The sequence below is a fragment of the Rattus norvegicus genome, chromosome 4 (genome assembly GCF_021556685.1).
Source record: "Rattus norvegicus strain SHRSP/BbbUtx chromosome 4, alternate assembly SHRSP_T2T, whole genome shotgun sequence".
In the NCBI taxonomy this organism is placed as follows: domain Eukaryota; kingdom Metazoa; phylum Chordata; class Mammalia; order Rodentia; family Muridae; genus Rattus; species Rattus norvegicus.
The window spans coordinates 134613114-134637616 of record NC_141537.1 but is presented as its reverse complement, the minus strand read 5'-3'; the positions used below and the strand labels follow the sequence as shown (position 1 = coordinate 134637616).

The following is a 24503-nucleotide window of genomic DNA, read 5'->3' as shown; positions in this document are numbered from 1 at the left end:
GAGTGTGTCAGATTTCTCCTGCATGCATTCCTTCCCTACCCTCGTGTTTGTTTTCTGTAAACAGCAGTGATGATTTACTACTCTCTCAGTTGCTTAAACTAATGGAAAATTTTCCCTCTGCAGCTCTGAGAAGGAGGTCGGAAGCCAAGGTGCAGGGAAGCTGAGTCCTCTGAAGGCTCTCCAGCCAATTCAGGCCCTGTCTCCTCCTCTTCTGCCAGAAATTCTCTGTCTCTGCCATCTTTCTCTTTGTGTCTGTGTGTCTGTGTGTCCCTCTGTGTCTGTCGTGTCTGTCGACCTCCCTCTCCTCTCCTCTCCTCTCCTCCCTTCTCCTCTCCTCTCCTCTCCTCTCCTTTCATGTATCCCAGGCTGGCCTCAAACTCCTGTATCAGAGGACGACCTTGAATTTGTGATCATTCTGACTCCACCTTCAAAGTATTGTTGAAATAGGAGTGGTGGGAGCAACTGGATCATACAGTGCTGGGAATCAAGCCAGTTCACCAACTTGTGATTATTTTGGACAGTCTTGTGTAGCCTAAGCTGGCCTCAGACTTTATATGTAGCCAAGGATAACCTTAAATCTTTGATCCTCCTATCCCCATTCCCTCACCTGCATTCCCCATCTTGTTTGGCAACCTTTTCCCTTAAACTCTTAAAAAAAAAAAACAATTTAATTATTTTTTGGTGTGTGTATGAGTGGCCTGCAAGCCACTAAGCACCTTGATGATCAGAGCACTACCTGCAGGCATCTTTCTACAACATGAGCCCTTGGGGGATCAATCTCAGGTCGTAAAGTTTGGCAACAAATGCCCTTTCCCGCTGAGTAATCTCTCCAGCCCCACCCTTAGCTTTAAAAGAACTCTAATTGGAGGCTAGGATATGGTCTAGTTACTAAAACTAAACTGTTGTGGTCAAGGAGGTGGGAGGAGGGCCGGAGGGTGCGAAAGAAAGGAGGAGGTGTCAATAGGCCTGTGGGGTTTCTATAAACAATTTAATTCTCAACTCTCAAGGCACATAAGCGGAAATGGTTTAGTTTTAGTTTAGTAGTGTGTGCGTGTGTTGTAAATGAGTGCCTGCACCCCCATGCATGTAGGGCAGAGACCAGAGCACAGCGTGAAGAGCCGCCCTCAGTCCTTCTCTGCTTATTGCCTTGAGACAGAGTCTCTCACCGCACTGGAAGCTGCATGCACTGGCGAGCCTGGCCGGCCAGTGTGCTCACCTCAGTGCTGAGGGTACAGCGCATGCAACCAAGCTTGGCTTTTGGCCCGGTGCTGAGGAATTTGATCTTAGGTCCTTGTAGAGCTGTACATGCCCCTACGGTGGAATGGGCTTTTGTTCTGACTGTACATCTGTTTGTCTTTTTTAGACAAGATCTTACCATGTAGCCTGGCTGGGCTGGGACTCTGCCTGTGTAGACCAGGCTGGCCTTAAACTCTCTGAGATCTGTTTGCCTCTGCCTCCTGAGTACTGGGATTAAAAGGCATGTGCCACCATGTCTGGTGACAGTGAAATGCTTTACCCACCCAAACGACAGACACTGATTTATATTTGTCAAAATCAAAAAAAAAAAAAAAATCCTCAGTGTTCTTGCCGAATCTTTTTTTCTTGGACTCCCAAGAGAGCACTCATCTTTTAGAGATGCCCATGACGCTTCAACACTGCTCATTCTCAATGTGTAGAGTGATCTGGAATTGTGTGGGGAAGCTTGAGGAAAGGGGCATTCTGGCTCCTATTTCCCAAGAATCTGAGTCAAAGGCCTTGGGTAGGAGCCAGCATTGTCCATTTCAGCGAGAGCCTAAATTGGTGGTTCTCCGAGTTCCCTGAAGGGCTCATTCAAACACAGATTGCGGGCATGCCTACAGTCTTGTGGTTGAGAGGCAGAACGCTGCTTCGGCTTGCCTGAGACTGTTGTCTTGATCCTCAGCACTACCTGAAAGCTGGCTGTGGAGGTCTACTTACAGTTCAGATTCAGTTAAGTCTGTGGCAGAGTCCAGACATATCCATTGCTATCATCAGTGACACTGAGCCTGCCGGTACAAAATACATACTGTAAGAACCGTGGTCATGGGGAACTGCAGTGGGGGATACTAATATATGTGGCCCCCGGAGACAGCACTTGGGGAGACAAAAGCTCATAGAGAAAGTGTTTTCCCAGAAGTGGTGGTGCACACCTTTAATCCCAACATGGTAGGTAGATGTAGGTGGAGTCCTCTCTGGGAGTTCAAGGTCAGCTAGCTGCTTTGCATGGTAAATTCCAGCCCAGCCAAGGGTACACAGTGAGATTCTGTCTGTTTAAAAAAAATAATTTAACAGGGTAGGGACATCCTTGTGGAGCGGGTGGGGCGGGGGGAGGGGTGCGGGGAATAAGCAAGCAGAGTGCATGGTGGCAGAGGATGGCCTTGAGACAGCCAAGCTGGGGAAGTGCAAAGGGAGCTACTCTGTATGGAAATGTGTGCAGGGGGGTGGGGTGGGGAGAGACAGAGAGAGAGAGAGAGAGAGAGAGAGAGAGAGAGAGAGAGAGAGTCACGTGGTACCTGCACATGCAGTAGCTATCTAAAGAGTTGGAGGGCAAATTTAGATGGCTCCAATCCTAATCACAACAAACCAACTACTTTAATTCCTTATTTTTTTAACCTTTATTTTTTTGTGTATGGCTATTCTGCCTGTATGTGGGTCAGTGTAAATTCAAGGTGTTGGATCTCCTAGGCCAGTCTAGAGTTACAGATGGTTTGTGAGCTCCCTGTGGGTGCTGGGAATTAAGCCCCGGTCATCTGAAAGAACAGCCAGCGTTTTTAACCACCGAGCCATCTCTCCGGCCCTCGTAAATTTCGACTTTAAGTGTTTGCCCATTGGAACACATCTTAGTTTTGCTAACTTTTGTCCCTATCACCGCACATATGCCAGCAATAGTGAACTATAAGAAGGCCTGTTCTAATCATTGACTAAGTTTCAAACACTCAGTGTGCCCAAACCGGTATGATTTCCTGATTTTTCTTTTAGCTCTGTATTTTTTGAAATAATTCCTAATAACAACTTAATGAAAAATTCAGTTTCTGAACCAGTAAGATGGCTCAGCATGTAAGGTCACTCGCTGCCAGGCCTGACCACCTGAATTTGATCCCTGGGACTCACAAGGTGGAAGGAGAACACTCATCCCTACAAGTGGATCCCTGATCACCACGCGTGTTCTGTAACACAGGCATGTGATAGGATATTTGAACCTGTTTCTAGTTAGGGTGTGGCTCAGCCCTCAGCACAACACCATTAATATCTCTGGCTGGAATACAGACACACCTTTAGTACACACCTTTAATCTCAATTAAGGTTAGTGTGTAGAAGGAAGCACCTGTGTTTCAAAGTGTTGTCTAATTAAGGGGTAGACAAAGTGATGAATAAGAGAAACTTTTGACAGATGAGGATGTTGCCAATTCTCGTTAGAAGAGAGAGGAAATGGAAGCTACTTAAGAGAACAGTGCAGAAAGAGAGAAAAGAGGAGGCAGGTTTTTTTTTTTTTTTGGTTCTTTTTTTCGGAGCTGGGGACCGAACCCAGGGCCTTGCGCTTCCTAGATCAGCGCTCTACCACTGAGCTAAATCCCCAGCCCCGAGGAGGCAGTTTTAATGGGACAGTTGTACAGAGACAGGTTACAGAGGGAGAATGGCTAGACATAGGTGAAGACAGAATGAGGCAGAGAATGAGAAAGGAGCGGGAAGATCTGAACAGATTGCCAGAGTTAGTATTGAGAGGGCAAATCCTTTAAACTCAGGCTCAATTTTAGAGAACCTGACCTAGGATTGAGCTCAGATAAACTAACAGGCCTAACATTAGTTTCCAAGTTACCCACCAACAAAGCCTGAGCCTAGCTCCAGTCTCCAAGTCATTAACCCAGCAGATTTGCACACCCAGATTACAAGTGAAAAGCTCTCAGGGAGAACTTTCCCTCGGGATGGAGACCCTCCAACTCCAAAGACCAGACCGAGACACCACAGGATGCAATCAGCAAGAGGATTTGGTTTATTGTCGGGATACACAGGCACAGGCACCTGCGGGCGCTTCAGTCACTCGGGGGACTGGCGCGCCCCACAGAACCAAGGATGGGCTTTTATAGGATTTTGGGGAGCAGAAGCAAGCATACAGAAGCAGATGCATGGTTACAGGGATATAATTGGTGGATTCTAATATGGCAAGGGTTTAGCCCGGGGGCAAGTTTCCTAGCTACCTTCCTGAAACATAACGGCTGACTCGGCCCCCCAAGGGTTCAGCCCGGGGGCAAGTTTCTTAGCTACCTTCTTGGAACATAACGACTGACTCGGCCCCCCACCAGGGTGTGGGACCTCTCCCGGGGCTTTTCTCATTGTCAGGTGTTCAACGGCAGTCCTCCTGTTGCCAGGCCTTCAACCAAACACATCTTGTTTGGCAGCCGCTGTGTACTCAGTGTTCTAACCTTTCCCTGAACCAGTCATCTTAAGTACAGCCTTGCAAAATGGCGTTACTGCTGCTAAGCTGGGGTCTTTCATTCCCCCATTTTTTTTTGTTAACTTTGAGTGAAATCTTTCACTCGACTTGGTCAAGAAATTTCTGTCTGGTGGGGGCTTATTCCCCCACTGACTCTAGGCCACAAAAGGGCTAGGAGGAGCCACGTAGGTGTTTTAACTTTAAGGGGTTTGGAGTGTGCTGAACTCTCCATGTCTGGGGTGTAGTGTTGTGATTAGTCAATTCCTCAGACCGGACTGCCTTGACGTGTGGTGTGTGGATCTAAGCCGAGACTCCGTCTACCTTTAGGGTGGTCGGGGTAGTCAGGAGGACGGTGTAGGGTCCTTTTCACCGTGGCTCGAGATTCTTGGTCTGGTGTCTGTGCACCCACACGGTGTCTCCAATCTGGAACGGGTGTGGCACCACCGGATGCTCAAGCTTGTCCTGGTAAGCAGTGGCCAAAGGTCTCCAGACGTCTCTCTGCACAATCTGTAGGGCCTGTAAATGGGCCCTCAGAGAAGGGCTGGGAAAGATTTCCTCGAGGAGCTTCTTGGTGACCATTTTTGTAGTCTCATGTTTTGTGGGGAAGGCTTCGACCCATCCTGAGAAGGTGTCTATAAACACTAGGAGATACTTGTATCTATATATATCTGGTTTAATTTCAGTAAAATCAATTTCCCAATGGATGTCGGGACGGTGTCCCCTAGGACGAACTCCTTGTCCAATCATGGTCCTTCCCAGGTTAACCTGAGCGCACGCTTTGTAACTCTCAGTCACCTTTTGTATCGCTTTTGTCATCTTGAGCGCCTGAGTCAAGGTGATGAGTTCAGCCCGTTGTGCGGAGGTACCAGCAGGCAGGGCTTTCGCCCAAATCACTTTGTCCTCCGTAGTGACCGCAGCTCTAGCCTTTCGCTCTCCCTCTGCCAAGAAGCTGTTGTCATCCGTGTACCATGTGTGGTCAGCATTCTGAAGAGGCTGGTCCGATAGGTCCGGCCTGGTTCTATGTACTTCTGTGAGGATTTGTAGGCAGTCATGCTGTTCTGCCTCCTCTGGTAGGGGAAGCAAGGTGGCAGGATTGAGGGCGACTACGGGCCCAAACTGAACCCGTTCTGCATCCAGTAACAAGGCTTGGTGTGAGAATTAGAGAGCCAGCGGTCTGGGGGCTGCTTTACCAAGGCCTCCACTGCGTGGGGTGCTAGGATGGTGAGTGGCTGTCCCAAAGTCAATTTTCCAGCATCCTTGATCAGGACAGCAATAGCAGCCACCATCCTTAGGCACGGTGGCCAGCCGGAGGCCACAGGGTCCAATTTCTTAGACAGGTAGGCCACAGGGCGTTTCTAGGGTCCCAACCTTTGTGTTAGGACCCCTTTAGCATACCCCTGTTTCTCATCGATGAACAGTTACTGAGCAAATTGTAAGGGTTTGGAACAGTCAGATGAATATCTTCTATCCTCTTGTTGACCTCTCTCAAGTCTTGTATTGGCCTATAAGCTCCAGTGCCGGGTTTCTTAACAGGCAGAAGAGGCGTATTCCAAGGCGACCGGCAGGGGACTAGGATGCCTTGATCTAGAAGCCTCGTAATGTGAAGCCTTATACCTTGATAAGCTTTATGTGACAGGGGGTATTGTTTTATGGAGACTGGAGTTGTAGTGGCCTTTAACTGTATAATTAAGGGGGGCTGTTGGAGCGCCAACCCCATCCCACCAGTCTCTGCCCAAGCCAGTGGAAAATTCGTGACCCAAGTGTCTATTTCTAGGGATTGTGGCTTGTCCTGTCCCAGTTCATATAGTCTATATTCATAGAACTTGAAGGGGAGTTCTGTGGGGGCCAGTTATTTGGGCCCCTCCTTCCTCAAAATGAATTTGTGCTTTTAGTTTGGTGAGCAGGTCACGGCCCAACAGAGGGTACGGGCAGTCCGGAACATGTAAGAAGGAATGGGTCACCTTACCAGTAGCCAGCTGAACCCGGCGGTCCGTAGTCCATCGGTATTGTTTCTCACCAGTAGCTCCTTGTACCCAGGCCATCCGGTCGCTGAGTTGTCCTGAAGCTTGAGTGAGGACTGAATGCTGGGCTCCTGTGTCTATCAGGAAAGCAACCGGCTGCCCCCCAACTTTAAGCGTTAGCCTGGGCTCAGGGGGGGCTCCTGGCCCTGACCTCCCTAATCTTTATCTAGAGCCAAGAGGGAGGTTCGTGGTCGAGGCTTTCGGGGTCCGCCAGGCTTCTTGGGGCACTCTCTGGCCCAGTGTCCTTTCTCTTTGTAATAGGCACATTGATCTTTATCCAGCTTCAGCCCCTTTCGAGCTCCCCCCTATCTCCCTTCCTTTCTTGGCCCTGAACTACGGCGGCCAAGATTCGACTCAATTCTCTCTCTTATTAAAAATCTTTTTAGCTTCTTTAAGTAAATCCTGTAATGTATAGCCCTGTAAATTTTTTAACCTCTGTAACTTAGTCTTGATATCTGGAGCAGCCTGCCAGATGAAGGACATAGAGACACTCGTCATTTGTCCTGGGTCATCTGGATCATAGGGAGTGTACATACGGTAGGCCTCCTTAAGTCTCTCTAGAAAGGCGGAGGGAGTTTCCCCTGCTTCCTGTAATACCTGTTTTACCTGAGCCAAATTAGTAGGGCGTCGTATAGCCCCTCGGAGACCGGCTAGAAGCAACTGGCGATAAAGGCGTAGGTGTCCCTTACCTTCAGCTGTATTAAAATCCCAGTTTGGTCTCTTAAGTGGGAATGTAGCATCAATTTTTTTAGGCAGCTGGGTGGGACGCCCATCATCTCCCAGAACATGCTTTCTGGCCTCTAGGAACACTCTTTGTTTTTCTTCTGAGGTTAAGAGGGCCTGTAAGAGCTGTTGGCAGTCATCCCAAGTAGGCTGGTGGGTAAGTAAAACAGATTCTATTAGGTCGGTGAGTGCCACCGGATCTTTGGAGAAAGAAGGGTTGTGTTGTTTCCAATTGTAAATGTCAGCTGCTGAAAACGGCCAGTATTGGGTCTGGCCACTGGTTCCCTGTCTAAGTGGGAAAGCCTGGGAGGTTGTATCTGGCATCACCTCGCACTTATTGCGCAATCTCCCTGCGACAGGGGAGAAACCCTTATCAGACTGTGGCCCGGCAACTGATCTGGCCGGCGGCTCTGCCTCCTCCGTTTTAGCCGGGCCTGTCAGAGAGAAGATCTATGAGAGGGGAGTTTGGGTCTGCCGGGAGGACAGGTTTCTTAGAAGGCTCTGATTTCACAAAGGTAGAGAGAGGAAGACGTGGCCGGCGGACCGGGCGGGGCAGAGGGGACAGACTGGGGGTTGAGGGGAGGCCAATTTGGGTCCACGAAGGGTTCCGCCCGGGGGGGGGGGTTAAGGCGAGACTCTCTCAAGTGATAATATAAGAAACCTGGTCAGGATGTCCGTGGACGACCCGATCTTTAACCTGTAAAATAATGATCTTATTAAATGTGCCATTCACTGGCCATCCCGCTCCGAAAGTGGGCCACTCGGATGTGTAGAGAGTCTGTCATTTTCCTTTTTTAACCTCGACGGACTGGTTGTGTGCCCGGTCGTGGACGTCTTTCTAATGATCAAGAGTGAGACTTAGGGGCATTGTTAGGGACTGTCCCATGTTAGTTCTAAGGAAGATTAGAACACAGAGAAAACAAACAACACCAACAGTCAAACAAACAACAGACAGGCGTGCTGCACGGCTTTGGTACCAAACTGAAAGCAAAAAGTCAGATGGAGGTGGCAAAGGTCCGGGGCCCTCTGAAAGCCAAAAATACAGACAGAGTGCCGTTAGTCCGGATCTTTCTCCTCTCCCAGATTGGGCCCCGAAAAGTCGGGCCCCAACACCCTTGGAACGTCTTCCAGGGCTGCGGGGCGAGAAGTCCGAGCTCGTCAGCTCCTTCTTCGTCCCGCCCAAATTCCAAACAACCTGGCTGAGCGCTCATAGAACAGACCTGGCTGAGCGCTCACAGAACCTGGCTGAGCGCTCACAGAACAGACAGAATAAGGCAGAACGAGACAAAATCAGACAGACAGACAGACAGACGCCGGCCGGCTTACCTCCCAGTGGGTGGTCGGTGGTCCCTGGGTGGAGGATCTCCTTTCCCGGCCAACGCACCAAATGAAAAGCTCTCAGGGAGAACTTTCCCTCGGGATGGAGACCCTCCAACTCCAAAGACCAGACCGAGACACCACAGGATGCAATCAGCAAGAGGATTTGGTTTATTGTCGGGATACACAGGCACAGGCACCTGCGGGCGCTTCAGTCACTCGGGGGACTGGCGCGCCCCACAGAACCAAGGATGGGCTTTTATAGGATTTTGGGGAGCAGAAGCAAGCATACAGAAGCAGATGCATGGTTACAGGGATATAATTGGTGGATTCTAATATGGCAAGGGTTTAGCCCGGGGGCAAGTTTCCTAGCTACCTTCCTGAAACATAACGGCTGACTCGGCCCCCCAAGGGTTCAGCCCGGGGGCAAGTTTCTTAGCTACCTTCTTGGAACATAACGACTGACTCGGCCCCCCACCAGGGTGTGGGACCTCTCCCGGGGCTTTTCTCATTGTCAGGTGTTCAACGGCAGTCCTCCTGTTGCCAGGCCTTCAACCAAACACATCTTGTTTGGCAGCCGCTGTGTACTCAGTGTTCTAACCTTTCCCTGAACCAGTCATCTTAAGTACAGCCTTGCAAAATGGCGTTACTGCTGCTAAGCTGGGGTCTTTCACAAGTCCACCCCCTGCCTAGCTACCACTAGTGCAAAGGGAAGCAGAAATTAAGCTTATGAGATGACTCCCAGCACTAGCCAATTATGTTAAAGGTCATGGTAGCTCTCCAATTAGATGCTTAAACTCATCCCCATCCCTCTCCCCTTGTAGCTTTCTTTTTTTTTTTTTTTTTTTTTTTCCGGAGCTGGGGATCGAACCCAGGGCCTTGCGCTTCCTAGGCAAGCGCTCTACCACTGAGCTAAATCCCCAACCCCCCCTTGTAGCTTTCTATAAAGACATATTTGGAGCTGCTCACCACTAAAACCATCCTGCACAAAGGCAATATGCTAGGAGCCCCCACATCCCCTAAAGCTAGCTTGAATAGAATAAAGACCCTGTGTGAGTTGCATCGGATCAGCTCCTGACTGTTTTTTGGGGGATCACTAATCCTTCCCTGGCACTACAGTATGAGGCCAAGCAGTGTAATTTAGGAAAGGCCAAGAGAAAAAAAGCCAGATCGAATCTTGGAAAGGAGTTTGAGACAAAACAGCTGAGTTGACCAGCCATTCAAAAGAACAAGAAAGGGTGAGCTTATTCAGCAGTAAGTATCAGAGGTTCAAAACATTCTAGGCCTAGATAAGATTGGACAGAGGTGGCTAGAAGCTAGGTCTAGGTTAGCAGACAGAGGAAATACACCTCCAAGACAACAATTAGAGCAGGAGAAGAAAAGTTACATGTGCGCGCGCGCGCGCGCGCGCGTGTGTGTGTGTGTGTGTGTGTGTGTGTGTGTGTGTGCGTGTGTGTTACACATAGACAAAAATTAATATTTGAAAAAGAATCCAAATTTTGCTGGGCAGTGGTGGTGCACACCTTTAATCCCAGCACTTGGGAGGCAGAGACAGTGAATTTTGGTGAGTTCAAGGCCGACTAGGTTTACACTGTGTATTCCAAGACAGCCAAGGCTACACAGAAAACCTCTGTCTTGAAAAATAAAACAAAAACAAACAAAAACCAAAAGAGAATCCAATTTTCTAACATAACATATATATACCAGATTTGTCATTTAACCCAAAATGGCCATTCCATTCCCCAGAAAGGGGAATTTTTTTTTTTCAGAAAGGGGAATATTAATGTTTTGGTAAGTCCTACATGTTCACTAAGAGTTGGTGTTTTCACAAGACCCTTTACAGTCACATTTTACATGTCATAAATGACATATATACTACAGATGTGTAGAGGATACATTTACACTCATGATTTGCCTATAGTAGTAGAGGACTGCTAAATGAGTCTTGTCCAACAGATTGGGTTTATGACAAGATCCCTTCAATTATTACTTTGGTTAGTGGATGGTTTGTATATGCTTGGCCCAGGAAGTGGCCCTAATATGGTGTATGGCCTTGTTGAAGTGCGTGTGTCACTGTGGTTGTGGGCTTAAGACCCTCACTCTAGATCCCTGGAAGTCAGTCTTCCACTAGCAACCTCCAGATGAAGATGTAGAACTCTTTTTTTTTTTTTTTTTTTTTTTTTTTTTTTTTCTTTTTCTTTTTTTCGGAGCTGGGGACCGAACCCAGGGCCTTGCGCTCGCTAGGCAAGTGCTCTACCACTGAGCTAAATCCCCAACCCCGGTTTTTTTGTTTTTGTTTTTGTTTTTTTCTGGGGAGGGCTTTAGGTGGCCAGTGGTTGTTTACCTTTCAGGGGAAATGAATATGGTAATTATTTTTAGGCAAACACTAGGAGAATAATTTTCTTGATCTTTGGCAGTCTAGCTTGGCAATGTCATGTTTCATCTGGATGTGGAGACGATGTGTTTCTGCAGATGGAAAGATGCTACTGTAATGACATGAACATTTTATGGCTGGGATCCTAGAAGGATGGCCAATGGTTTTCAGTAAAATATTCAAGACAAAAGCACCATGAAAGAGACACATTTCCCTTGGCATCCTGTGAACCTTTGACTACACACAGATTTGAGGGGGGTGGAGTGGGGTGGGAACCTCGTCACTTACCCAGTCCACATTTATATTGTCCCTTTGTCTCTCCCTGGCTCTGTCAGTCACTGTCTTTGTCTCTGGCTCTCTCTTTCACACACATAGACACACAGACACAGACACAGACACAGACACACACACACACACACACACACACACACACACGTATGCATGCACACATCCTCTATTAAATGACCTATGTTTGCAGTCATTTACAGTTTAAATAGTTAAATGTCTACCAGAAATAAGGTTTCCAGACAAATGCCCTCCTCAGGGCCATGAAGAATGAACTGTGGAAAAAGTGAGCATTTAAGCTGAAAAGCACTTTGGCAATCTCTGTCTCTGTCTCTGTCTCAGTCTTGTCCTTCTTTGGGTAAATAAACTCCTAAGATTCACATAACTCGATAAACATTCAGTGAATAAGACGTCATACCTCTGTAGCAACCTTTCCAGGAAAAGGAATTGTTTTTCAGGATAACCAAATTAGTGTTCTGAAGCTTTGCTGATAGGGCTGGGTCCTGATCAGCATGCAGCCAAATTATTTATTTTTTTGTTAACCATGATGATCATGTGTGTTCATCACCAAAGCTCAGAGCAGAGAACAGGATAACCAGGACTGTGCCTTTGAGGAACGGTGTCTCTACTGGGGAAGGTAGTCAATAAAGTATGGCATACATTTTGTCACTATTTCTTTTTCTACTGTTTCTTCTTTGTTTTCTTTCTCCTTCTTTTCCTTGTTTGTTTTTCTTTCTTTCCTTCCTTTCTTTTCTTTTTGAGACCACTCTATGTAGACCAAGGTGTCCTCGAAATCAAAGACATCCGCCTGCTTCTGTCTCCTGAGTGCCGAGACTAAAGGCACACTCTACTACGTCTAGTTTTATGTCACTATTTTATTATTATTTCAATAGACAGAAATGACAATGTGCAGGGTGACACATACAAATGAATATATAAGAAGGCCTTGTCATCTTTGGCAGATCATGGGAGGCTTCCAAAAGGAAGTGACACTTTCACTGAGGCCCTAAGAAGAATGGACATTTATCAGATGAAAGAAGAAGGGAGACAAAAGGGATGCTAGAGAGGCTCAAAGGCCTTGTAACAGATGAATGGGGATTAGTGAAGATGTGGGAAAAGGATCAGGAGGAGGTGTGGGTGGGGGATGGGCGGGGGATGGGTGGGAGATGGGCCGGAAGGGTGCGTGTGTGTGTGTGTGTGTGTGTGTGTGTGTGTGTGTGTGTGTGTGTTGGAGCATGCAGAGACCTCCTGGGATCAGAGGACCAGAGATGCCTACAGGGGTTAATGTTTTGAGTGGAGGCAGCAGTGAAGACAAACAAGAAGCTGACTCAGCTATTCAGGATCTCGATACAACTCTGTCTGTGTGGAAGGAAGGAGGGGGAGGGGAGGGGACAAGAGAGGAGGGGAGACTTGAGTTGAGTTGAGGTGAGTTGAGTTTCTGACAGGGTCTCACTACAGAAGCCTGGCTAGCTACAAACACATCATCATCCTACCCTGCCTACTGATGACTGGGTATGCATGCATGCATGCGCTGTGGTGGTAGCTTAGACCTATCTTTTAACCATTATTATTTATTTGCTCTCTGTCATGGCAGCTTCTTGTGGTTTGCCCTGAAGTTATCTGTATTTTGATGCTAATTCCACTGCCCCAAGGACAGCTGCCTAGTCACATACTCAGAACTCAGGTGATTTTACCAGAACCACCTCCCCATTGAATTTGTAAAGTACAGGTGGGGGGCAGGTACAGGATAGAAGGAGGCCTGTCATTGGAGGAGAAGGAAGGATGGGCGGGAGAGAAGTTTGAAGGAAGAGGAGGAGACTAGAACAGAAAGGAGAGAAGCCTTGGCAGGACAATATGACAGGTGACATTAAGATTCTCCTCTGTAGGGGTTGGGGATTTAGCTCAGTGGTAGAGCCCTTGCCTAGGAAGCGCAAGGCCCTGGGTTTGGTCCCCAGCTCCGAAAAAACAAACAAACAAACAAAAAAAAAAAACCCCAAAAACAAAAAAACAAAACAACAAAAAAGATTCTCCTCTGTGTATTTACAGGTTGTTATCAATGTTCCTAAGGGATGGATGTTTAAGTGGGCAATTATATCTTACCAATTGGATCTAAGATTATTGTGTTGCGTGTTCTTTTATGTGACGGTTTGAGTGTAGGAAAGCGTGTGGCGGCAAGAGACACTGGGCCACTGAGGAATTGTGTTGTGTTTCCGCCAAGATATCTAGCAGATATCATGGGGCACTACGGTGCAGACCTAGCAGGATAAAAGACAACGATACTTTTTAATTTACAATATTTTTACAACAACAGCAGCTTTCTTTCCTTTTTTCCTTTCCCTCTTCCTTTTCCTCTTCCCCTCTTTATTTGGGGGCAGGGGTTGGGGATTGAACCCAGGGCCTTGTGCATGCCAGGCAAGTAAGTCACACCTCTACCTTCAAGTAACGCCATATTTAATATAGTTTCCAAATCTTCAGGATGATACTTTGGGGAGACACACCAGACTCCTTCCATGGTCGGGACTGCCACCTCCTTTCTAATTGTATGAAGCGATCAACCTGTGGGTGGAGATCCCTTTATATTACGACTCATGACGGTAGCAAAACCACAGTTACGAAGTAGCAACGGAATAATTTTATGGTTGGGATCACCACCCCTTGAGAAACTCTATTAAAGGGTTGCAGGGTTAAGAAGGTCGAGAGACACTGTGAGAGAAACACACGCTTAAAAAAAAAAAATGCATTGCACATTAAGAACATTGTGTCGTGGCGGTCCTACCTGTCTGGAGCCACACGCCTTTACCTTTTACTCTCTTCACACTTTAGCATCATCAACATACTCACCCGCTGATAGGAGTCTAGAGATGCATAGGGAGAGTCAGAGCTTATTCCCCTAACAGAGGGCTGGAAGGTGTAGAGGGTTACATTCTATCTGACAGTGGTGGCACTAGGATTTAAATTTAATTTTGAGGGTTGGAGAGATGGCCCCCCTGTTAAGAGCAAGTCCTGCTCTTGCAGAGGAAGCGAAGTTTGGTTCCCAACACCCACACTGGGCCGCTCCCAACAGCCTATAGCCCCAGCTTCAGGTAATCTGATGCCCTCTCCTGGCCTCCTTGGGCCCTGTATGCATGTGCACATGCACACATACGTACACACACATGCATATAATTAAACTTAAAAAACACTTCAAATTTAGACTTAACTATGAGGAGGAAATTCAGTAGACAAACTGAACACCTTGTGCTGGTTTTAAAAAGAGATAATAGAAAAAATATTTCAATGTGCTCAAAACCTTTGAAGCAGTTCAATTATTTTTGTATGTGCTGCGGTCAACAAGTCAAGCACAGTTTTGCTAAACATAGCAAGGAATTATAGACAGCTCATTTTCACACGCTCCAAACTCCGTTCATTCTTCCTTGGACAGAGAAGACTACTCAACAAATAATTCACGAGGATGCTATTATAATCAAGGTAAAATTTTTAATGACTTTTTTAAAAAATAAACTATTCTACGTATTAAATACTCTTTACTAGTTATACATACTTAAGATACATATTTAGGCTTAAAATCTTAGGAAGAAAAACATACACATTTCAAAAGCAATATCAAATAACATATTTAAAGCTTTTAAATTTTTTTTAAGGTAAAACAAAGCAAGAGATGAGATATTTAAAAAGATGAGATGGTCATGTCGTCTTAGTTCTTGTCCTCCATTTTACTAATTATAATAATTCCTTCTTCTTGGATTGTTTTTATTCCCCCAGAGCTGAGGACCGAACCCAGGCACCTGCGCTTGCTAGGCAAGCGCTATACCACTGCGTTAAATCCCCAACCCATGTTCTTTTCTTTAAAATGTATTTCTTTGCAAATAAAAATTACAACAAAAAACACCCAAGTTTTTTGAGCAAACTAGACAGAAAACAACCTGTGTTCAGGAATGCAAACATGTCAGCCCAGTGAGGCCAGCACTGTGCCTGGTTCTCACGTGTTTACACATATGGTGACACACACAGTTTTATGCTGCAGTCTCAAGAGAATATTTCCAGTTTTGACCTGTAAAAACCATAACTAGAACAAAGCGCTCTCTCTTTTGCCAGAGAAATCTTGTCAGAGGTAAAGGCCCACAATGCTGTTGTGAATGGAACGGCATTAACCGTGCAGGATTTTTCAACTCAAAGATACAGTAAAAGGTAGTGTCCCTTTTAAAAGGAATATAGCATGTGTGTATGAGTGTGTGCAGGTGTTAAGCTTTTCAAATGTCTGGAACAGCCCCAGTCACAGACAAGTGGATCTAAGCTTTAGTTAGAAGCCTCTTCTACCTATACAGGGGTTCCCAAGAACTGTCCCGGGTTCCAAGAAAGCCCTGGTTCCTGTATGACCCAGAAATTTATAGACAGGAAGGGGAAGGCAAAAATGGAAAACATGGAGATATAGCAGAAAACAAAAATGTAAGAAGAGCTGCCTGCCATTCTATTAAATGACACTTTTATACTGAGAATGAATTTCTGAATTTGATCATGAAATGATGCCCATTTTGGTTCATCAAACACATGACATTTATTCTTTATGAGTAAATACCAAATATTACATCCTATAATTCTACATTTATGTGGCAGGTGACCTGTCTACAGAGCAGGCTATAAGGATTTTAACTTACTGAATCATTGTTTTATGATCACTCAATAACTTTTTATTTTTTTTCAGACCTAGTGCGTGTGCACTTGCTTTGTTTTTGAGAAAGGGTCTTACTATGTAGCCCTGGCTGGCCTGGAACTCACTCTGTAGATCAGACTGACCTTGAACTCGCAGAGATCACCTGCCTATCTCCTGAGTGCTGGGATTAAAGGCATGGACCCTGCTTAGGTGTTTTTAAGTTTTTAAAAAATCACACGTATGGGCATTGTGTCTGCATGTATGTCTGTGAATTACATGCATACCTGTTATCCTAAGAAGTCACAAGAGGGCATCAGATTCCCCCTAGAACTGGAGTTACAGATGGTTGTAAGCCTAGGTGCTAGGAATTAAACCCAGGTCCTCTGGAAAGAAATGGTTACGGTGCTCTTTACCCGTGAGCCATCTCTCCAGCCTCCCCTCCAGCATCCTCTTAGGATGATAGTTGTGAGCCACCATGCCCAGAGCTACCACTCCAGATCGAGCTTTGATTATGCATGGTTTGATGTGTTTGTTGACTTTCGCTTATGGAGACTACAAATTCATCATTGATACCAGCCAGTCTCTGGGAGCATCTAAATGTCCGTTTCAGAAGCAGACAGTGAAAGTGCAGATGGTTCACAGTGGAGCACCGGATATGACATCCGAATGTCACAAAAAAGCTGAAGCCAAGAGCACTGTGCTAAACTACAATTGTCAAAGTCGGGGAGACAGTCAAATTGATTTTGTAGATGGGGCATATTCGAGTATTAGAATTTTTATGTAAGTCACAATTTCTCAGATGTTGGAAATAAACAGCAAGGAGTAACCTCAGTCTTCCCAGCAACCCTGCCATTGAAATCTCACTTCCAACTTGTGCAAAAGCATGGTCATCACTTGCTGTCCCAAAGTTCTCTGACACTCTACACAGAACGCCACAGCTACATCTGTGAAGCAGACTTTTTTTTTTAAATAGGAAATGAGAAAAGAGAGAAGGCAGCAGAGAGGAAGGAGGAGGTGTCCTAGTTTAAATCAGAACGACCCCCATAGGCTCAAAAATTTGCGTGTTTAGTCCCTGGTGGATGGGAGGTGTTCCTTCTTGGAGGAGGTGTGCACTGGGGGTCTCTCAGCCTGAGGATAAGAATGTGAAGCTCGGGGCTGGGGATTTAGCTCAGTGGTAGAGCGCTTACCTAGGAAGCGCAAGGCCCTGGGTTCGGTCCCCAGCTCCGGAAAAAAAGAACCAAAAAAAAAAAAAGAATGTGAAGCTCAACATCACCAAACCTGTCTGCTTCCCAGCATGATGCTAACGGATGAGCTGGTGAAACTGTAAGGCAGCTCCCAGTTAAATGCTTTATTCATGAGAGATGCCTTGGTCACGGTGTGTCTTCACAGCAATAGAACGGCAACTGAGACAAGAGGGAAGGATGAGGAGGGGAAAAGAAACAAGGCCAGAGCAGGCGAGGAGAGCACCAGCTTTAGCCCCTGCAGGGGTAAATTCAGCGTGCCCTGAGGAGCTGAAAGGCAGCAGGGAACTGCTCGGATCAGATCGAGTGTTTTTGAAGTTCATTGAATAAACACGTGGCTCTCCATCTCAAAGGTGTCTGCGGGGGGGGGGGGGGGGGGGGGAATACCAAAGACAGAGAAAACCCAATAATTACCACTTTCAGGTACAAAGAGTTGGAAGAAAATTTTTTTTCTCCTTAAATTCTCCACTGGACCTAAAACTGTAGGCCGCACCATGGGAATTCCACCTTGGGGAGTGGGTGTATGTGTGCCACATCAGGTCTTAAAGTGTCACAAGATCATAACTGACTTCTGGAATGTTCTAAAATTCTCCCACTGAGACTCAGTGACAACAGTGCTCTGCATTTGGTTGGCATCAAACAGTTGAGAGTTGAGAGTAGACCTGCTTTCATAAAACCAAAGGCGCTTTTGTGTTTCCTATTTGAAGGCTTCTCCACAGACTTGATGGAAGGTCTTCAGATCTGGTAGCCCCTGAGGAGTCTAACTAGCACTCGTGGGTTCACTGGACGTTCCGAACAGACCATGGAGAGCAGACTGGAATGCAAGTCAGCCCTTTATGTGTACATTCTTGGCTCCACCACTAAAGCCCAGATTGTGGGAAGTTACCCCACACCCCATGTGCCTGCAGCCGGAAAGACCAAAATAAGATGTCATGTCTGCTGGTGGGGACACAGAACAGCCGTAAGAATGAGAGTAGCCTACCACAGGGTGATTTCCCTAACGATAGCAGGTGGTAGGCAAGAGGAGAGAGTGGCCAGACCGTAGCATTTCAGCATCACAACTGTGACTACAATCACTGTGTCACACACTAACCGCCACTGCAGGGTTCCGATGTAGTGCTGAGGAGTCCCATCTCAGAATGAGACACTTCTGCAGAGACAGGGGCTGTGATGACCTACTGGTATATGGGCTCCACACTTCATAAATAAAAATAATCTGGTTTTTTTTGTTTTTGTTTTTGTTTTTTTTTATTTCCCACTTTTCAGATTGCTGTCTGTGTAGGATGAAGGGAACTCGGGATGTTTATTTTTCAAACGTTTTCTTTCCTTCCTGGAAAATAGGATCCATCTCACACCAACCTGTGTTTTATAGAAATGTACTTATACTGGGGTTGTTCCTCTTGCTGTTTTAAAGCAATTAATTAAAAGAAGAAGCCTTTCCAGTCTTTTAACCTCATGGAGATGATAGGGGCCCCTCCTAGTTCTCTAGGCTGCAGGAAACAACAACAAAATAATCGTGTATGCAAAAGTCATTTGAGATAAATAAAGCAGGATGCAAAATGTCCCTACATGGACACCAACATACAAGCAAGGGATTAAGTCAGATCTCTCTCGGGGACAGAACAAGAGCTTTCTCTCCTGTAGCTAGGTGCTAGGATTGTGAGGCTTCTAAACTAAGAGATGGCTAGCCACAGTTGAAAGAGTCCTGAGGCTGGCAGGAATTTGCATTTTCTTGCCAATGAAAATTTCTGAAATATTTACTTTTAGCAAATTAAATCTGAAACTGGAGCTGGGTGTGGGGACACACACCAGTAGATCCAGGATTTACTTGGAAGTTGAGGCAGGCGGGTTGTGAAACCCTGTCTTTAAAATACAAGACAAAAGAACCCCAAGGGGACGGAGAGGGCTCCACAGTTAGGAGCACTTGCTGCTCTTGCAGAGGACCTAAGTCTAGTGCATAGCACCTAAGTCAGCAGCCTCACCCCTTGTAACTCAAGCTCAAGGGGATTTAACGCCCCCGCTTCCAGTCTCCATCGGCACCTGGACTCATATGCCATACACAGACACAGACATAGACAGATACACAGTTAAAAATACAATTAAAACAAATACCAAACATCTGAAGTTGCCCTTTGATATCTGCCCCCTGACCAGTAGTCCAATCAAGTGCTCTTGTCTGAGGAGAAACACAAACTCACACCTCTTCGCTAAAGAGATCCCTTGGGCTTTCTTTTTTTTTTCTTTTCTTTTTTTTTTTTTTTTTTGGTTCTTTTTTTTTCGGAGCTGGGGACCGAACCCAGGGCCTTGTGCTTCCTAGGTAAGCGCTCTACCACTGAGCTAAATCCCCAGCCCCCCTTGGGCTTTCTTTTGGAAGCTTTTGTTGCATAGAAATCTCTCGTGATTGAGCCCTCCACGGGGCTCGGCAATCCGTCTGAGATGCACTCTCAGACACATGCTTCATCTTGAAATGCTGCCCAATTAGCTGGTCTGAAAGCCTTTTCCAGACACGACATGCTGTAATTATCTCGTCTGGCTGTTTAGTCTTCTATATGAAATCTCAGCAAACAGGCTGGGCTTCACTGAGGTTGTATGTTTTAAACGTGTTACTGTGGGAAATACAGAAGCCAGGGGAGTTTTAAGGAGTCTGGAAGAAAACGCATTCAAATGGTAACAACCTTTTTCAAGTGGTCGGTAAGATTATGTCTAATCTAATCTTGATTGTGGCACATTGACCTATATTCTCTTCAAGTTTGTTTGTTTCATAATTTATTATTATTATTATTTTAATTTTTAAAATGTTATTATTTTATTTTATGTATAGGAATGTTCTGCCTGCATGTATATCTGATGTGCACACTACCTCTGTGCGTAGTGACCGTGGAGGACAGAAGAGAGCATTAGATACTCTGGATGTGGAGTTACAGACGGTTGTGAACCATTTACATGGGTGCTGAAAATGAAGCCCAGGACCTCTGGAAGAACAGTCGGCGCTCATACCCACCAAGCCATTTCTCCAGCCCTTATTCTTATTTACAATACTATATATTTACAATACTAATACCTTTCTTTACTTGTTGGTGTGAGTGTGGGCACACCTGGAAGTCAGAGGATAACTTGGTGAAGTTCATTCTCATCTTCTATCTAAGGAGTCAAACGCAGGCCTTTAGGGTTGTTGGGAAAATGTTTTTACCGCCTGAGCCATCTTGCCAGCCCCGACACGTATTGCTTTTCAATAAGATATGAGAGAGCAAGTTGCATAGGAAGAGTCTCAAGAAATCCAGATTATTATGATAGCTGCACATAACGACAGGGGCTCATATTTGAGAGCTAGAAAAACATTCCCCTTCCTCTCTCAACCCACTGGGACAATGTTAAATTCATAAAATAACTTGAAAAATAAAAGATAAATAGGATGTCAGGAGAAAATAAGGAGAAGCACATTCCCTTCTAGGGATAATTAGCTTACCAAAATATAATCAGGCTTTTTAACTTCAACAGTCATAGAGCACCATTAAATATTCACACACAAATATCCAATCCACGTAAGCATCCACGTCCCGGGTTACAGACACCAGGCTGGCTGACAGTGCGAGAGGACGCTCAGCTCATGGGGTTGGGGCCCACGTGGATGACGATGTGCTTCTCGTAAGCTCTTCTCATCGTTTTCTCAATCTGCTTGAGAAAAACCTGGGGGATCCGCCCGCACAGGGTATGCACCGTCTCCAAAAACTTCAGCTGCAGAGGGTAGTACATAGACTGGAAAAGATTGTCTCGAAAGGGAAACTGAAAGATAAGGAAGAAAGAAGAGAGAAAGGGAGGGTGGGAGGGAGGGAGGAAGAAAGAAGCTTGTTATTCAAGTGCTATTTAAAACACAAGTCACTCTTATCAAAACACACAACACAGTGTAAGTTTACTAAGTTTCGGCCCCGTGGTACAACCCCACAGAATCATGTAACTCTCTGGCCCCTCTTATGTTTTCTCTATTTTTCTTTGGAGTCTTCTACAACTAAGAATAACCTTGAACTTGGAATTCTTTTGCCTCCACTTCTAGTGTACTGGGATTACAGGCCTATACCATGATGCCCAGAAACCCCCAAACAACCCCCAAAAGATGATCTGTTTATTTTCCTAAGGCTCTTGAAGTCTGAAGACAATGTCCATCTCTAAGGGGTAGAATGGAGCACAAGGCTGAAGCAGGCAATCATTTGAAAACCACTACAACAAAACACAGTTTATTATTCCACAAGGCTTACTTATTTCTATTTCATGCATATGGGTATATATATATACATATATACATATATACATATATACATATATACATATATACATATATACATATATACATATATACATATATACATATATACATATATACATATATACATATATACATATATACATATATACATATACATATACATATACATATATATATATACACACACACACACACACACACACACACACACACACACACACTGCTGCATTCCTGGTACCCACAGAGGTCAGAAGAGGGTACTGGATTCCTTGGAACTAGAATTACAGGCAGTTATGAGTCACTATGTGGGTGCTGGGATCTGAACCTGAATCTTCTGCAAAAGTAGCAAGTGGTCTTAACCAATGAGCAACCTCTCCAGCCCTAATTAATTAACTAAATAATTAATTTGCCATCCAAGAAACTTAAGAGCCTGTCTACAGTGGCTACAGAAAGCCAAGAGTTTAGCAAATACAAGTCTCTTAGCAAAATGTTCTAGGCACTAGGCTAGGGGTTTGGCTCACTGTTAAAACACTTGCTTAGCATTTTAAAGTTCTGAGTTTGATCCGTGGCATAGGGTCAAGTGGAGAAGGTTGGGGTGGCGGGGAGTAATCAAGAGGCCAAAGGTCAGTGATCACTTTGAGTTTTTAAAATTCACTCAGTATCGAACATGTGAGGATTTGATGTGTTTAATGTCTCTGTATTTTCCCATGAGATATACAAAAGAACAGTATTTTTCAAAATAAACCTTTTGGACTACTTGGAAACTAGCATGTGCCAAGCTTTATCACCATCCTATTGAAAGAGAAAGGGCAGCTGGTAGATCAAGTAGGGAGCTTAACTCTTGCCAATGAAAAAACCCGAGGGAGAAAAGGAGGGAGAAACAGAAAGGTCAAAGGGCAAGCCCTATTCTAGCCCCAGAGCAGAGTGGATGGGTGTCTACTTTGCTAGAACAAGTCTCCCAGTCTTTCAAGGTCATCAGATGTGGATCATCCAGGCGTTGAGGTAAGTTGAAAATGAGCCACATACCAGCTCAGGCTTGGGACACAGTTGCTTTCTCCCACAACCCTTAGCCAAATGACCAGAAATTCCATCTCCATAGCCCTGCCCTCCTACCTTCCCACTTGCACACAAACTCCCTCTAGCTCAATTCTCAGCTGCTATCTATATCACAAACAGCCCTGCACCTCCTCCTCCTTGCAAGTCTGCAATTAGTTGACATAAGCCACCATAGATCACAGCTGTCACTTTCCTGCCCAGACTGCAGTCTAACTCTTGCTTCTAAAGCTCCAGGTGATCTGGAACCCTGCTGCATCTTCTTCCCTCCCATTATCTCTCCATGATGGCTGGAGTGACGATACTCCTGTGCCCTGGTACACCTACTTCATTCCCCACTGGGAGTTTCCTGATTGTGCCCTCTGGTTGGCAGGATCTTCCCTGGGTTTCCCCATGAATGCCCCCATCTGACTGAGTCCCAGGCTAGCACAGGCATTCCCTGACAACCCGGCTACTGAAATATCCTACCTGTTCCTCTTAGAACTTTAATCCTTTCCATTCTGATAGGACCTTCCTTTGTTACAGAAAACTTTTATATCATCTGGCTTGCTCTACTAGGACAGAGATTTTTTTTGTTTGTTTGTTTTTTAAGGCAGGGTTTCTCTGTGTAGTCCTGGTTGTCTGGGAGCTTACTCTGTAGACCAGGCTGGCCTTGAACTCAGAGATCCACCTGCCTCTGCTTCCCGAGTGCTGGGATGAAAGGCATGCACTACCACGGCCTAGCTAGAACAGAGATCTCGACCACAGGGCTTGGTCTATATTGCTAGTCTCCAAATCCTAGGCGACTGGAATTATTCCTGCCTAAAGTAGGCTTTATAGATGACCGTTGAAAGAACTCCTGAAAAATATCTCTCTGATGACTGTTGGAGGGTCACGATGGGGAGCATACACCAGTCCTTCATACAAACATATGCAGGGTTAGGCTGTGTGCATATGAGAAAGAAAGGCTGCACGCTAGGGAAAAGAAACATGTGAAATGTTTGCCATTAGAACAATGTCTACATTCTGAATACAACTGTCAGGTGTGTGATTAAAGTTTAAAGGCCATCATTTCGTTAATCCTCATAACTATCTCATTAGGAAGATAATATTTTTAAAGTCTATCTCTCTCTGTCTCTCTCTGTGTATCTCTCTCTGTCTCTCTGTCTCTCTGTCTCTCTTTCTGTGTCTGTGTGTGTATTTGTGTGTGTGTTTGTGCACATTGCACACACAAGCCACATGTGTGCACATGCCCACAGGAGCCAGAAGAGTTTGTTGGACTCTGTAGACCTGTGAGTCACCTGTCATGAATGTTGGGAACAGAACTCGGGGTCTTGTGGGAGAGCAAGTGCTCTTAAACTCTGAGCCATTTCCCCAGGCCTTAGAAGGTAACATTATTATCTTTTATTTTATTTTATTATTTTAATTTCAAATGCATTGGTGTTTTGTGTGCATGTATGCGTGTGTGAGGGTGCTGGATCCTCTGGGACTGGAGTTACAGACAGTTGTGAGCTGCCATGTGAATGCTGGGAACTGAACCTGGGTCCTTTGGAAGATCAGCCAGCCCTCTTAGCTGCTGAGCCATCTCTCCATCCCTCTATTATCTTCATTTTACGATGATGAAATCAACTGAGGCTCAGTAAGGTAACAGCAGTTAATGACTAATCAGAGGGTGATAGAATTGGGGTTTGAGCTCAGGCGGAAAGCCAGCTCTAATGCTCTTCCATATGGTAAAAATGTCACAGCCCAGTGGAGGAAGGCGGGCACAGGGGAGCGCAGCTTTAAGTTGGAGTGTATTCACTCCCGTGTTGATTTGGAGCTAGTAACTCTCCCCATGGAAATGCCTGAATGAAAGCTTTCCTTCAGCTAAAGTGTGGAACCCCACGGAGTGATTATGTAGAACTGTTTAAGATGCAGAGTCATTTGGCTGTCTTGCTGATCCCTGAGAGAACAAAGCCAGATGAGTCATTTCAGCCCACGATTGCTCAATCCCCAAGCAGGGCCAGATCACAAGGGAAAGTGGAGCCCACGCAGCTGCAGGCTTTCTTGACTTCCACCCGTGCTGGGGATGGGTTTCCCCCTTGAGTCAATGTTTGAGTAACCAAGTGTGAGAATGTCACAGAGTGCATAACAGATTGTGTAATTCAA

General features: G+C 45.7%; 1 protein-coding gene across 3 annotated transcripts in view; it reads right to left on the bottom strand.

The window, feature by feature from the left end:
• Gxylt2 (glucoside xylosyltransferase 2) overlaps nt 1–24503 on the bottom strand; it is a 107411-nt gene that overhangs the window by 4024 nt on the left and 78884 nt on the right. Inside the window, exon 7 of one of the 3 annotated variants that reach the window (XR_015685828.1) lies at nt 20529–20845. Coding sequence is in view for 2 of the 3 variants with exons in the window: in NM_001447430.1 (NP_001434359.1) it covers nt 20663–20845 (183 nt within the window). In the remaining variant the exon portion in view is untranslated. 3 annotated transcript variants of the gene reach the window in all.